Raw genomic sequence first — 16,161 nt, 5'->3', positions numbered from 1 at the left:
CCCTTAAAGTGTTTCTTCTTAAATTCTTAGCCTGTGTCACCCTTAAAGTACAGAGTTGCATTCTTACGGAGCAAAGATTCAGCGGGTTACAGCAAAGAAAGAACTTATTAACTCAAAGTCTAATGTTGCTAACGCTAAGGCTATTGCTTCTTCTACATCCTGACTATATGCACTCCCAGGAACACAATGGATAAGGGATGTGAGAACTTGGCAGCAAGCATTGCATAGGCTCAACAATGTTGCAAGAGTCTGGATAAAGTCGCCAAGTAAGCTAGAATGCTAACAGGGGGGTTGAAACACTCCTTTCATGCCCAGGAAATTTATCAACTAGAGCCCTAAGTTAGCTCTTTTGGTCAGGGACAGACCCCTGCTAATGTCAGAAGAGCTGGTGAAAGACATAAAATAATAAGACAGACAGATTCTGGTTTGGGGGTAGATGCTTGAGCAAGTTCAGGGGGTCCCCTGAGTCCTGATCTCGCCTTTGCCCATCAGGCCTCTTCCTCATGACCTTTGCCATGGGTGGGATTCTCCACGCTGGCTCCCAGCAGCTGACCATTTCCATGTATCACCTGGAACTTGGGTGAGTGGGAACAGGACACTGTGGATTGGGAAAATGTCTTGGAAGAGCATGTAAAATGATAAGAAATACATAACCTAAAATAGATCAAATGTTTTATTTGGTGACTTTACAGAAGATTTTAGCCAGAAAGGTGGCTTCTCAGACAGATCTGAAGAACTATTCAAAAGTTATAAGGGGGGCCAGAGTACATAAGGTCACTTGCTGAAAAAAAAATTTAGAAAATATCAAAAGATTACTGCATATTATAAAAATCATACATCTCAAATGAATGATTTTCATGCTTTTTAAAATTTTTATAATTTTATTTTACCTTTTTTTTTTTTTTTTGGCTCTGCTGGGTCTTCCTTGCTGAGCACAGCCTTTCTCTTGTTCTGGTGAGCAGGGGTTACTCTCTAGTTGAAGTGCATTGGTTTCTCATTTTCCTGGCTTCTCTCATTGCAGAGCATGGGCTCCAGTGCATGTGGGCTTCAGTAGTGATGGGTTCCAGTCTCTAGTCGAGTGCTCAGTGTTTGTGGGGCATGGGTTTAGTTGCTACACAGCATGTGGGATCTTCCTGGACCAAAGATCCAACCTGTATCCCTTGCGCTAACAGGTGGATTCTTAGCCACTGAACTTCCAGGGAAGTTCTTTCTCTTGCTTTTTTATGCATGGAAAGAGTCTGGACTTATTGAAGTCATCCATATGATATGCATCTTAACTACTTCAGGAAAACATCCTGTCTTTTCCTTCTTGAGTTACCCTCAGGGCAGACTATCTTGAGGGAAGGGGAACTGCAGTCGATAGTGGCCTTTTGGCTGCAACATCCTTTGTTTACTAAAATGGCAAGTGACATACTTGTCCCCAAGGAAAAGCTTAAGAGAAGATTGGAAGTGGAACTGAGTTGTTGTTCAGTCAATCAGTTGTGACTGACTCTTTGTGACCCCATGGACTGCAGGGCACCAGCCTTCCCTGTCCTTCACTATCTCCCAGAGTGTGCTCAAACTCATGTCCATTGGGTTGGTGATGTCATCCAACCATCTCATCTTCTGTCACCCCCTTCTCCTCCTGCCCTCGATCCTTCCCAACATCAGGGTCTTTTCTCATGAGTTGGCTCTTCCCATCAGGTGGTCAAAATATTGGAGCTTCCATTTCAGCATCAGTCATGCCAATGAATATTCAGGACTGATTTCCTTTGGATTAACTGATTTGATCTCTTTGCCATTGAAGGGACTCTCAAGGGTCTTCTCCAACACTACAGTTCCAAAGCATCAATTCTTTGGCACTCAGCCTTCTTTTATGGTCCAACTCTCACATCTGTACATAACTACTGGAAAACCATAGCTTGACTATATGGAACTTTGTCAGCAAGTTGTGCTTTTTGATATGCTGTCTAGGTTCTTCATAGCTTTTCTTCCAAGGAACAAGCCTCTTTTAATTTCATGATGGCAGTCACCATCCACAATGATTTTGGAGCCCAAGAAAATAAAATCTGTCACTATTTCCATTTTTTCCCCATCTATTTGCCATGAAGTGATGGGACATAATGTCACAATTGCAGTTTTTAAAGTGTGTTTTATGCCAGCCTTGCCACTCTCTTCTTTCACCTTCATCTAGAGGCTCTTAAGTTCTTATACACTTTCTGCCATTAAGGTTGTATAATCTGCATATCTGAAGTTATTGTTATTTCTCCCAGCAATCTTGATTCCATCTTGACCTTCAACAAGCCTGAAATTTCCCATGATGTACTCTGCGTGTAGATTAAATAAGTAGGATGTCAATATATAGCCTTGATGTTTTTCTTTCCCAATTTTGAACCACTCTTGTTCCATGTCCAGTTCTAAATGTTGCTTCTTGACCTGCATACAGATTTCTGAGGAGGCAGGGTAGGTGGTCTGGTATTCCCATTTCTTTAAGAACTTTCCACACAGTTTGCTGTGATCCACACAATCAAAGTCTTCCTGGTAGTCAATGAAGCATAGGAGATTTTTTTTTAAAATTCCCTTGATTTTTCTATGATCCACCATTTGTTGGAAATTTTATGTCTGGTTCCTCTGCCTTTTCTAAATCCAGCTTATATAACTGCAAGTTCTTGGTATATGTACTGTTGAAGCCTAGCTTGAAGGACATTGAGAACTCTCTTTCTAACATGTGAAATGAGTGTGCTTGAGTGATAGTTTGAACATTCTTTGGCATTGCCTTTTTTTGGGATTGGAATGAAAACGAACATTTTCCAATCCTGTGGCTGCTGCTGAGTTTTCCAAATTTGCTGGCATATTGAATGCAGCACTTTAATAGCATCATCTTTTTGGATTTTAAATAGCTCAGCTGGAATTCCATCACTGCCAGTAGCTTTGTTTTAGTAACACTTCCTAAAGGCCACTTGACTTTACACTCCAGGATGTCTGGCTCTAGATGAGCCATCGCACCATCATGGTTATGGGTCACTAAGACCTTTTTGTACAGTTCCTCTGTGTATTCTTGCCACCTCTTTTTAATATTTTCTGCGTCTGTTAGATCCATACCATTTCTTTCCTTCACTGTGCCTATCTTTGTATAAAATGTTTCTCTAATTTTCTTATAGAGATTTCTGATCTTTCCCATTTTATCGTTTTCCTCTATTTCTTGCATTGTTCACTTAAGAAGGCTTTCTTTTCTCTCCTTGCTACTCTTTGGAACTCTGCATTCAGATGGGTTTATCTTTTCCTTTCTTCTTTGCCTTTCACTTTTTTTCTTTTCTCAGCTTCCTCAGACAACCATTTTGCCTTTTTGTATTTCTTTTTCTTGGGAATGGTTTTGATCACTGCCTCCTGGTCAATGTTAGGACCACTGAATGGAGTTCTCTGGGCTCAGTACACATTCCAATCCTTAGCTTTAAATCCATCTATTCCTTTCAAGGCAGTTGACTAGGTGGAGGGACAGTGGTTGGAGGTGGAGGTGAGATAAGTGGTTGTCAGAACCTTTGACTGTCTGCATATCCTCCAGATGTGGTAGGGGATGGGGAAGGTTTTCATTAAACATCGATCTTGCCCTTCTGAGTTTCTGAATGAGTAGATCTGGGGAGAAGCTGAGAATAGCTTTTTTAAAAGTTCTTAAGTGATGCTGATGCTGCTGGTCATGGGACCAGTCATTGGGAACCACTGCAGTAAGTAGAGCTACTACACTTTTATTTTATCTGCCTAGCTTTTGGAATAACAGATTATGAAGAGAAAGCAACATGGTAAATACCTGAACCTCATGCTTGTTCCTCCTCCCTTTTATAAGAGATGAAATTATGACTCCAATATTTTATTACAAAGCTCACAGTGGTCAATCAACACACTGGAGGGTGCTGGGACAGCACAGTTTAATATTTAGAAGCACCGACAAACAGAACTTCAAGTTCTACCATCAGTAGGCTGTGTGCCTTGGAAGAAGTTACTGCTCTCCACTGAGTCTATCTCTCACTGTATTGAATGAGTACCATATAATCCCTAACTCATAAAAAAGCACTGAGCCAAGTGCATGGAGCAGAATAAATTCTCCATAGATGGCAGGGCTGTTGTTTGACCTAAAGGCTGCAGGCATAATCAAGACCACAACCAAGGCCACAGTGACTATCAGAACCTGAGGCAGAATCTCACAGGTCAGTCATTCCCTCTGTCAAGGTGTAATGCTTTGATTACAGAAGCCAGCACTTTAAGGGTCACCTTCTGTGTCTCTGCCTGGAGTTCAGCCTATTGGCTGGGACAAGCCTGTTCTCTGGTAGTCAAATTGACGATTCTCTCCATTGGCTATGGCTTCATACTCAGGATTTCTTTGATTGGAACTAACTCCATGGAGCAGAGGAGAAAGAAAATCTTGATCAGATTTTCCCATCCAATGACTTTCTATTTTTTCCTGAAAAATTTCTGGGGCCTTTAGTTGATCATAGGTGTAGGGATGCTCAGAGAATGCTAAACTCTGTTGACTTACAAACCCTTTGGAGCTCCCTGGGAGTTTCCAGTAACTTTCTGGCAGCTCATTTCATGTCCTGGGTCTCTGGTTCTTTATTGGAAAAATAAATCATTTTTGAGGTTCTTGTGACACTGTAGGTGCCCTGGGTGGCTCCTGAATCTGCCTTTAATGCTTTTTTTTTTTAAAATCCTTCATTTGAACTCCCATAGATACTGGAAAAGAATCTTGGGTAAATGTGGTTTGTGAAACCCAAGATCTCAACTCACACCAGAGGGTCATCCCCTCCATTGCCCACTGAAGTTATGGGGAGAACAATATTATTCTCTTCCTGTTAGAACACCCCAGCCTCAGGTCAAATTGTCTGGCATTTTCCTCCATGAGAAAGGAGCCCCACATTCCCCAGGATCAGGTTGGGTGAGTGAAGGGTGACAGTGGAGCAGGGAGATCTGGGGGCATGGGACCCCACATCAGCGAGCTGCTTTTTAATTAATGCCAAGTGATGCCTTTTAGGAAATTGGGACCAGTGTTGCTACATTTTTCTTTAAATATTTTTCCACCAAGGGACAGTGGAGAGGAAATTGTAGTATAAAACTTATTTTTTCTTTGTCTCTGACAACAAACTTTCTTTGTTAAAACATTGTATGTGGGGTATATTTGGGAACCCTATAGCCTCTGATATAAGAAAAGTGTTCAGCAAAGAACTCTAATATGACCCACTATGACCCTCACAAAATCAGAAGGGAAAATGCATGTCTTTGTTGTTCTAGACCTGAGACCTACATTGGTTTGTGTGCCTGGTTTTGATGATGTTGGGGTTGAAATTGCCTTTGCACCTCCACAATCCTGCTATGCCAGGTATAAAATTGAAATTTTTTGTGAGAAGAATTTACCATTAGCTCTTGAATGAGTATGTATATAATTTTACACCAATAATATTTTGTTGCAAGTGTTATTTGGTACTTGATATTTCTTTTTACTTAATGTAACCATATCAAGTCTAATATGACCTAACAGACTTGTGTCTGTCTCTCCCATCAGAAAGCTTCCATAAGCCTCTTATCCTTATCCATCAGAGGGCAGACGGATTGAAAACCACAATCACAGAAAACTAATCAAACTGATAACAAGGACCTCAGCCTTCTCTAACTCAATGAAATTATGAGTCATGCTGTGTGGGGCCACCCAAGGCAGATGGGTCATAGTGGAGAGTTTTGATAAAACGTGGTCCACTGGAAAAGGGAATGGCAAAGCACTTCAGTATTCCTGCATTGAGAACCCCATTAACAGTATGAAAAGACAAAAAGAAATGACAATGAAAGATGAACTCTCCAGGTCAGTAGGTGCCCAAAATGCTACTGGAGAAGAGTGGAGAAATAACTCCAGAAAGAAAGACAGAGCCAAAGCGAAAATAATGCCCACTTGTGGATGTGACTGGTGATGGAAGTAAAGTCCAGTTCTGTAAGGAACAATATTGCATAGGAAAATGGAATGTTAGGTCCATGAATCAAGGTAAATTGGAAGTGGTAAAATAGGAGATGACAAGAGTGAACATTGACATTTTAGTGAGCTAAAATGTACTGGAATGGGCGAATTTAATGCAGATGACCATTACAGCTACTACTGAGGGCAAGAATCCCTTACAAGAAATGGAGTAGTTTTCATAGTCCACAAAAGAATTGAAATCCTATACTTGAGTGCAATCTCAAAAATGACAGAATAAACTCTATTAGTTTCCAAGGTAAACCATCTAACATCACAGTAATTAAAGTCTATGCCCCAACCACTAATGCCAAAGAAGTTGAGATTGGAAAGTTATATGAAGACCTACAACCTTCTAGAGCTAACATTAAAAAAAAAAAAAAAAAAAGATGTCCTTTTCATCACAGAGGACTAGAAATCAAAAGTAGGAAGTCAAGAGATACCTGGAGTAACAGGCAAATTTTGCCTTGGAGTACAGAATGAAGCAAGGCAAAGACAATTGAGTTTTGCCAAGATAATGCACTGGTCATAGCAAACACCCTCTTCCAACAACACAAGAGAAGACTCTACACATGGACATCACCACATGGTCAATATCTAAATTAGATTGATTATATTCTTTGCAGCTGAAGATGGAGAAGCTCTATACAGTCAGTGAAAACAAGACTGGGAGCTGACTATGGCTCAGATCATGAACTTCTTATTGGCAAATTCAGACTTAAATGGAAGAAAGTAGGGAAAACCACTAGACCATTCATGTACGATCTAAATCAAATCCCTTACGATTATACAGTGGAAGTGACAAATAGATTCAAGGGATTATCTGATAGAGTCCCTGAAGAACTATTGATGGAGGCTTGTACAGGAGGCAGGGATCAAGACCACTCCCAAGAAAAAGCAATGCAAAAAAGCAAAATAGTTGTCTGAGATGGCCTTAAAAATAGCTGAGAAAAGAAGAGAAGTGAAAGACAAAGGAGAAAAGGAAAGATATAAGCATCTGAATTCAGAGTTCCCAAAGAATAGCAAGGAGAGATAAGAAAGTCTTCCTCAGTGATCAGAGCAAAGAAATAGAGGAAAACAACAGAATGGGAAAGACTAGAGATCTCTTCAATAAAATTAGAGATACCAAGGAAACGTTTCATGTAAATATGGGCACAATAAAGGACAGAAATGGTATGGACCTAACAGAAGCAGAAGATATTAAGAAGAGGTGGCAAGGATACACAGAAAAACTATACAAAGAATATCTTCAGGATCCAGATAACCACAATGGTATGATCACTCACCTAGAGACAGATATCCTTGAATGCAAACTCAAGTGGGCCTTAGGAAGCATCACGATGAACAAAGCTAGTGGAGGTGATGGAATTCCAGTTAACTTATTTCAAATTCTGAAAGATGATGCTGTGAAGGGCTGCACTCAACATGCCAGCAAATTTGGAAAACTCAGCAGTGGCCACAGGACTGGAAAATTTCAGTTTTCATTCCAATCCTAAAGAAAGGCAATGCCAAAGGGTGGTCAAACTGCTGCACAATTGTACTGATTTCACACACTAGCAAAATAATTCTCAAAATTCTCAAGCCAGGCTTCAACAGTATGTGAACCGTGAACTTCCAGATGTTCAAGCTGGATTTAGAAAAGGCAGAGGAACAAAAGCTCAAATTGCCAATATCCGTTGGATCATAGAAAAAGTGAGAGAGTCCCAGAAAAACTACTTCTACTTTACTGACTATGCCAAAGCCTTTGACTGCGTGGATCACAATAAACTGTGGAAAATTCTGAAAGAGATGGGAATAGCAGACCACCTGACCTGCCTCCTGAGAAATCTGTATGCATGTTAAGAAGCAATAGTTAGAACTGGACATGGAACAACAGACTGGTTCCAAATCAGGAAAGGAGTACATCAAGGATGTATATTGTCACCCTGCTAATTTCACTTCTATGCAGAGTACGTCATGCAAAATACCAGGCTGGATGAAGCGCAAGCTGGAATCAAGATTGCCAGGAGAAATATCAATAACCTCTGATACTGAGATGACACCACCCTTATGGTAGAAAGTGAAGAAAAACTAAAGATCTCTTGATGAAAGTGAAAGAGGAGAGTGAAAAACTGGCTTAAAATTCAGCATTCAGGAAAACGAAGATCATGGCATCGGTCCCACCACTGCTTGGCAAATAGATGGGGAAACAATGTGAACAGTGAGAGACTTTATTTTCTTGGGCTCCAAATTCACTGCAGATGGTAACTGCAGCCATGAAGTGAAAAGATGCTTGCTCCATGGAAGAAAAGCTGCGACCAACCTATACAGCATATTAAAAAGCAGAGACATTACTTTGCCAACAAAGGTCTGTTTAGTCAAAGCTATGGCTTTTCCGGTAGCCATGTATGGATGTAAGAGTTGGACTATAAAGAAAGCTGAGCACCAAAGAACTGATGCTTTTGAACTGTGGTGTTGGAGAAGACTCTTGAGACTCCCTTAGACTGCAAGGAGATCTAATAAGTCAATCCTAAAGGCAATCAGTCCTGAGTATTAATTGGAAGGACTGCTGCTGAAGCTGAAGCTCCAATACTTTGACCATCTGACTTGAAGAACTGACTTCCTTGGAAAAGACCCTGATGCTGGGAAAGACTGAAGGCAGGAGGAAAAGGGGACAACAGAGGATGAGATGGTTGGATGGCATCACTGACTCAATGGACATGAGTTTGAGCAAACTCCTGGAGTTGGTGATGGACAGGAAGCCTGGTGTGCTCCAGTGAAAGTGAAAGTGAAAACCACTCAGTCGTGTCTGACTCTGGGATCCCATGGACTATGTCCATCGAATTCTCTAGGCCAGAATACTGCAGTGGGTAGCCTTTCCCTTCTCCAGGTGATCTTCCCAACCCAGGATCTAACCCAGGTCTCCCACATTGCAGGCAGATTCTTCACCAGTTGAGCCAGAAGAGAAGCCCAAGAATACTGGGAGCAGGTAGCCTATCACTTCTCCAGTGAATATTCCTGACCCAGGAATCCAACCGGGGTCTCCTGCTTGCAGGCAGATTGTTTACCAACTGAGCTATGTATTCTTTACCTATATATGTATGTAAAACTCATCTTTATTTTCATTCTTCTGTAGATAAATATTTAGGCTGTTTCCATTCTTGGCTATTGTAAATAATACTATGAACATAAGGGTGTGTGTATCTTTTTGAATAATAGATTTTTCTGGATATTTGCATAAAAGTGGGATGCTAGACCATATAGCGACTTTATTTTTAGTTTTGGAAGAACCTACATATTGTTTTCCATAATGGCTGTACCAATTTACATCCCACCAGCAGTGTAAGAGGCTACCCTTTTCATCACATATTCACTAGCATTATTAAGCAGATTTAAATTTCTTTTGATTTATTACTTTATTTACTGATTTATTTCTTCTGATTTATTACTTGATTTACTGATTTATTATTTGACTGGAGATACTGACTACAAGGGGATGAAAGGTGAGCCTTTAGAACAATGCTCCTTTTGGATCTCACAGAAGCTGTGATCCCATAGAAACATTCCCAGCTTAGACGTCTCAATTTCCAAATTTCCACAAATATCACATGAAATCTCTCTGATTGTCATTTCCAACATTTAGGTTTCCTGGCAACTTGATGGGGGGAGGGGGGGTGATGTTCTTCTGATCCTGTCAACTACTTATTCTCTTTACAGAAATGGGCAGTTTCTTCTACTTGGCAGTGACCTTGAATCAACAGCTTACACATAGGGACAATATGAGTGAATTTCAGATTTCCTCTTAAGGTTATCTGAAGGAATGAATTAAAAGTGCCTGCATGATTGTTCACCCAGTTTCTGTTCAATAACAGAGATGTTCATGCTTATTGTTGTTACTAATCTCAATCTAATTGCAAGTTATTAATAAAAGGGTTTGATGGCCTGGGATTTAAATGTCACTTGTGTAGAATCCAGTTTAATCTTATTTTATGTAAAGGCCATTTATATACATGAGAGAAATATGGTGGAAGCCATCTTCCTGAAAGTGACCAAGACTGAGAACTACCTGCAGAGTGCCTTCACCTTGGTGGCCACAGGTGTATAAGAATAATTTTGGCATCAAATAATTAGGTGAGTGAGAGGCACGGAAAATTCTTAAAGGTAAACAAAGGGTTTCCCTTTACGTGTGGCCATAGACTTCAAAGAATCCTTATATGATGCAGCCCAAAGTGGGAATCATCCATGACTGTGGTAGAACATTAAACACCAATAAGTGTTTCCATATTTAGTGCAGAAAAGGTGTTGGCATTTATGACAAGAAAAGCAGTATTTTACTTCTGTGCCTAATGGTGTCACTTTGATCAGAATCTGTGCTGAGCATGGCTAGTTATGAGTAAAACAGTAATGATCTAAATGCACTAGGGAAAGTGCTAATGAAATTATGGTTCGTTTGGCTTCTACTCCAGTATTCTTGCCTGGAGAATTCATGGATAGAGGAGCCTGGTGGGCTACAGTCCGTGGGGTTGCAAAGAGTTGGACATGGCTGAAGTGACTTAGCACACAAACACACGCACTCCTGAAAAATGGCTGGGGAATTTGCCATCTGAAGATTGTCCTCAGTGAGAAAAATAAATAAACAAATAAGTAAACAAACCTCAGCTGGTAGCACTTGCCCCTGGATGACAGGGTTATTTGGAGCTGAGGTTTATTTCTTCTCTGGCTCCAAGTTCCTGAAGAACCCAGAGTGCCCACTTTCACTGCCTCTGAGTCTGGGAAATATCTGATTCCAGTATTCACAGCCCTTCCTCTTCTCACATCTTAGATTTCATCTTTTCTTGCAGTTGGTTGTTCTGATCTCAGCTTTTTGGGAAAAAATGCCATTTGTGATGACAGTGTCTCCTCTGAGCCACTCTCTTTTACTGTATTTCTTCAGTTTATTTTATTTATTTATTTTTATTGCCCTGGGCCATCACTGCTGTGGGGGGCTTTTCTCTACTTGTATCGAGAGGGGGCTACTTTCTAGTTGCTGTGCATGGGCTTCTCATTGCGGTAGCTTCTCTTTTGTGGAGCACAGGCTTAACAGTTGCGGCGAACGGACTTAGTTACCCTGTGTCATATGATATCTTCCCCAAACAGGGATCAAACCTGTGTCTCCTGCATTGGCAGTCAGATTCTTCACTACTGAACCACAGGGAAGCCCTATTTTACTATCTTACTATCACCCAGAACAATGTCTTTAAATTTCCCTGTTTCTAAAAAAGAAAAAAAAAAGAAGTAAAAAATAAACGTCGATTTTACATTGCTGCTATCATTCACATTGTCCCTTTAGGAATGCCCAGCTCCAAACTGTCCAGAATCCCTTATATTCTCACTGAAATTCCAGCCTGTCCACCTTCAGAGAAGGCTTGGCTTAAGGCTGGAAAAACCACTATATCCCCAAAGCTCTTCCCTGGCTGCCTGAATAGGCACACACCCTTCTGTGTTTCCTACATAACTCCTCAGTGAAAAGCTGATATAGGGATGAGAGTATTTTGTTTTCTTTCATAACACACCACTGTTTTCATGAAACTGTTTTAATCATGGACATATTGCTAATGTTGATTTGACTGACGTTTCCCCCAACAGTGATTCTGTCAACTTTTTTTCTTGTCCAGTGGCAGGGACCAATAATCCCTTTCCTGTCTGACCCTCACAAATATAACTGTCCGTATTGGTAGAATTCAGTCAGTTTTAGGGAAGTGAATCTGTGAATAGGTCCTAGATCACCCAGCCACACCATCATTCTTTTTGTTTCCTGACTGTGTATATATTTCAATCAACTACTCTAGATAAATACGATAATCCAATCAGGATCAATCCAATAGGTCTTCTATAGTTAAATCAGATGTCCCTTTCTGATTGGATAAGCAGTGGGACAGAGGGATCATGGGACAAGAAACGTGTATAAATGTCTGAAGCACTGGAGAAGAGATACAGAATCTTCCTGCTCTGGAGACACCAGCTGAACTCTTCACAGCGTCTGAGGTCTGAGCACCCCACCAGCGACATCAGACCAGTAAGTTACCTCTGTCATATAAGAATAACCATTCCTTCCCCATGGTTAGCTAATCTTGAACAGTGACTTGTAGTTCTGGATGGCAGGGAGAGTTTTCAAAAAATCATTTCTTTATGATGAATCCATTTCAGGTTTTAGTTTTGCCTTTCAGTGTAGCTTTGCCTGAATCTCAAAACATTTTGATTAGTGCTTTAGCTGGTATCATTTTTTAATGTCTTTACCCAGCAGATATTTAAACTCTGTTTGGAGTTTTGTTTCATGAAATTTCAAACACACATTTTTTACACAAATGGCGTTTGTGTTAAGGGTAACTGAGGATGGAGGCTGTGTGGGTACACATGACCTTCCTCTTCCCATAGACTAAGGGCTACAAGTGATGGTCTGACATATTCCACTCATAAAGACTGGAGTGAGCTTTCAGGCTCCTGGCTTCACACTTCTAGCTGGGACATGAATTAAGCAAAGCACTGGATTGAATTGAAATGGCTAGTGGTTGCCTTTCCTCCTTATTGGTCTTGTGAGAAGCTTCTTCTGAATCGAATAGGGAAAGAGTTACAACTTGGTGCCCATTGAGGCCTGAATGTCATATGGTCTAATTGAGGCACTCCCACCCCTGCCAGAGCTGGGTAGGTATCAGTCCTGAGTAGATATCTCTGAAGGGTTGAGAGATTGTCTTAGCTGTGTTCCTCTTTGGCTTGACATGGATGCTTTGTTTGTTGGCAGTTTCCACAGGATTCTTTTTGAAGCAGAGCCAGGATGAGTGTCCTGACCCCACCCAGACTCTTGGACCTGGCTGGAATGCACCTGATCAGGGAAGATGCCTTGGTCAGTTCTGCTCTGGAGTTTTTGCCCACAGAGCTCTTCCCATCCCTCTTCATGGACGCCTTCCATGGGAGACACATCAAGACCCTAAAGGCCATGGTGCAAGCCTGGCCCTTTGTCTGCCTGCCTCTGGGGGGCCTCATTGACCTGCCTCATGTGGGGCCACTACAAGCAGTCCTGGAAGCACTTGATGTCCTGCTTGCCCAGAAGGTTCGTTCCAGGTAAGTCAGATCCAGGTAGCTTGATAGGGTTCTGGGAATCCTGGAAGAGACATCTGGGGTGGGCTAAGTGGATGGCCAATGGCTGGGCCAGAGGGTTCTGAGGATGGCAGTGAAGAAGCTCAGAGGCCTTGGCTCACTATGGGAAATACTTTACTAATGTGTAAATGAGCCTACATTTACACATTAGCAAAAAAAAAGAGGGATTGAAGGAACATGCCCTATCTCCTTCCTATGATGCTTAATCCCACTAGAAGTGGAGAACTAGAAAGGAGAAAGGAAGTTGGAGGAAAGAGGCAGAAGAGGGCAAGGCAGCAGGTGATGAGTTATGTGAAATAAAAGCACAGGTGGGAAGTCATTTGTCAAATTCTGAGACTGTGGTTGTGTTCTGTGTGGATTTTAATATATCCCTGTTAATCTCCTGTCCTTATAGGAGGTGTAAATTACGGGTGCTAGATCTGCGGAATACTGGCCAGAGCTTCTGGAACATGTGGTCTGGAGCCAGCACCCATGGGTTCTCAAGCTTCGGAATGGCACCAGTGGCTGAGCAGAGCTCAAAGACCCATCAGCCCTTGGCTCCCCTGAAGATATACATAGATCTTTGCCTGAAGAAAAGGACCCTGGATAACTTCCTTACCTACCTCCTCAGGTGGATGGATCAGAGAAAAGCTTCCATTCACCTCTGCTGTAAGAAGCTGACCATCTTTGCAATGCCTGTGGAAAATGTCATGAAGGTCCTGAATATGGTGCAGCTGGACTGCATCCAGGAGGTGCAAGTGAATTGGATTTGGCATCTGTCCACCCTGGCCAAATTTGCTCCTCTCCTGGGTCAGATGAGCAACGTGCGGAGACTCTTTCTCTCCCGCATTCACATGTCTGCCCTTGAGAAGCAGGAGCAGCAGGAGCAAGTTGTCCAATTTACCTCTCAGTTTCTCAAGCTGCACCATCTCCAGGATCTCTATCTAGACTCTCCCTCCTTCCTTGAAGGCTGCCTGGACCAGATGCTCAGGTGAGTGAGGAACATTGCCTAGGTAACAGTGAACACATCACTGGCATGTGAAGCACACAGGGTCCCTAGCTGCTCTATCCTGAGCTGTGGTATCACTTCACCACTGAAATCAAGGAAGAAAATCAAACACAGACATCATACTAGAAAGCTGTGTATGGTGTGGCTTGGACCCAGTGAGGGCAGATTCTTTCTTAAGAAGGGAAATCTATGTAACATGACTTAGGAAAATAGGTAAGTGAAAGGAGATCAAAGAAGGGAAGCCACCTATAATCAAAGCAATTTTAAAGAGATGGTGTGGGGAATTACCTGCCAGTCCAATGGTTAGAATTCTGCTCTTTCAGGGCTGAATGTCCAAGTTTGATCCCTGGTGGGAAAAGTAAGATTGCACAAGCCATACGTGTGATATGGCCAGGAAAAAAAAAAAAAAGGAAAAGAATGTGAGGGATAGAGAGAGACAGAGACAGAAAGAAAAACTTTGTGCTCTCCAAGTTTCTGAACTTGTCTCAAATTACCAGTCCCTAAACGTTGCCTTTTCCAGATAAGTTAGTAAATATTTAAGAAATGCATGATTCTGAGATGATAGTAGTGAGGTATGACCAGAGAACATACAAACCACAGGTGGTTTTCAGGTGATGCAGAGATGAAATGTCAGGTTAAAAAGGAGACTGATCATTCTGAGTACTGACATTCAGGAGACAGTAGGACCTTGTCTTTGGGTCAATCACCTTCCCAAAACAGCTGCCCCCTGGGTTTCTCAGACTTCATCACTTTTTTTCTCCCCAGATGCCTGATGACCCCCTTGGACCACCTGGCAATAACTAACTGCCGGCTTACAGAATTAGACCTGACCCACCTGTCCCAGTGCCCGAACATCCATCAGCTCAAAGGCCTGGATCTGAGTGGGGTCACCATGACTGACTTTAGTCCTAAGATCCTCCGCATTCTTCTGGAGCAAGTTGCAGCCACCCTCCAGGAACTGAACTTAGAGCAGTGTGGGATCACAGAGTCCCAGCTTGAGTCCATCCTGCCTGTCCTGAGCTGCTGTTCCCAGCTCAGGACCTTCAGTCTGTGTGGGAATGTCCTTTCTATGGCCATCATGGAGAAGCTGCTGAGGCACACCACTGGGCTGATCAACTTAAGTGATGAGTTTTACCCTGCCCCTCAGGAGAGTTACAGCCCTCATGGAGCCCTCCACCTGGGCCGACTGGCCCAGCTTCGGGATAAACTCATCAAGATTATGCAGGATTTAGGACGTCCAAGGGCCATCTGGCTTAGCTCCAGCCCATGTCCTCGGTGGAGCAATAAGACATTCTATCCTGAGGAGCCCTTTCTGTGCCACTGTTATATGTCTGCCTAGTTGGATGCACCTATCAGAGATTTCTTCTGGGCCCTTAGAAACTAAAATATGGGGAATAGATGCATCATAAAAGGAAAACTGATCCATGGTTTCAGATATCAGCTCAGTATGAATGGGAAAAGGAAAGATGATTCAGTGGAGATGCAGGACTGCAAGGAGAAATGTAGACTCTGAGAGATGTTGGGACTTTCAGAGACTTGGGTTTATAGCATCACAAAGATGAATCTAATTTTCTGGATGGAAATCTTGTATGCATATGTGGCATTATCTTTGAGTGGAGATTGTAAATAAACGGTCACAAATAAAGAAACCTTTGTACTTGTACCTGGTGCCCTTCCTGATATATTATTGTGTTTTGTCTGTTTTCACCTCAGGAATCTCCAGTTTCTCATGAAAGAAAACACACAGAATTTGTATGATCAGAAACCCCACTATCCTCACTAGCTCTCTATTCTGTTGAGAACATGTTACCTTCTTACTTATTTCTGTGGCTGTTCACTCGGTTACTTCACACAACAAGGGCAACACACTCAGTGGCCACTGAATCACTGGAGCGAAAAACTCTAGACAGGGTACTCAGTGCTGACTCAGGCCATGACCCTCAATGTGAGCTGTCCTCATGGTTCTCCTGGTGGGTCCATAGGTCTCAGTTCCTGGCCTTTCTGTGCTGGGAAAGGGCTTCATTACACAAGTCAAGATCCTCCATTCTGGAAGACGTCATCCACATTGCAGATGAACCAGAGGCCCTGT

At 42.1% G+C, this 16,161-nt stretch overlaps 1 protein-coding gene across 1 annotated transcript; it reads left to right on the top strand.

Annotated features, from left to right (window-relative positions):
- Positions 1–12,761: 12,761 nt before the first annotated feature.
- LOC138415845 (PRAME family member 8-like) lies at positions 12,762–15,411 on the top strand. Its single transcript, XM_069544389.1, has 3 exons — positions 12,762–13,048; positions 13,479–14,054; positions 14,838–15,411. The coding sequence occupies exons 1-3, from the start codon at positions 12,762–12,764 to the stop codon at positions 15,409–15,411; spliced, it is 1,437 nt and encodes a 478-aa protein (XP_069400490.1).
- The last annotated feature ends 750 nt before the right edge of the window (positions 15,412–16,161 follow it).

The sequence above is a fragment of the Ovis canadensis genome, chromosome 12 (genome assembly GCF_042477335.2).
Source record: "Ovis canadensis isolate MfBH-ARS-UI-01 breed Bighorn chromosome 12, ARS-UI_OviCan_v2, whole genome shotgun sequence".
NCBI lineage: Eukaryota > Metazoa > Chordata > Mammalia > Artiodactyla > Bovidae > Ovis > Ovis canadensis.
The sequence above is the reverse complement of the archived record's forward strand: the minus strand, read 5'-3'. Positions and strand labels throughout refer to the sequence as shown.

Coding starts and splice junctions, on each gene's coding strand:
- LOC138415845 (XM_069544389.1), top strand. CDS start 12,762: ATGAGTGTCCTGACCCCACCCAGACTCTTGGACCTGGCTGGAATGCAC. Junction 13,049..13,478: donor GCCCAGAAGGTTCGTTCCAG/GTAAGTCAGATC, acceptor CTGTCCTTATAG/GAGGTGTAAATTACGGGTGC. Junction 14,055..14,837: donor TGCCTGGACCAGATGCTCAG/GTGAGTGAGGAA, acceptor TTTTCTCCCCAG/ATGCCTGATGACCCCCTTGG.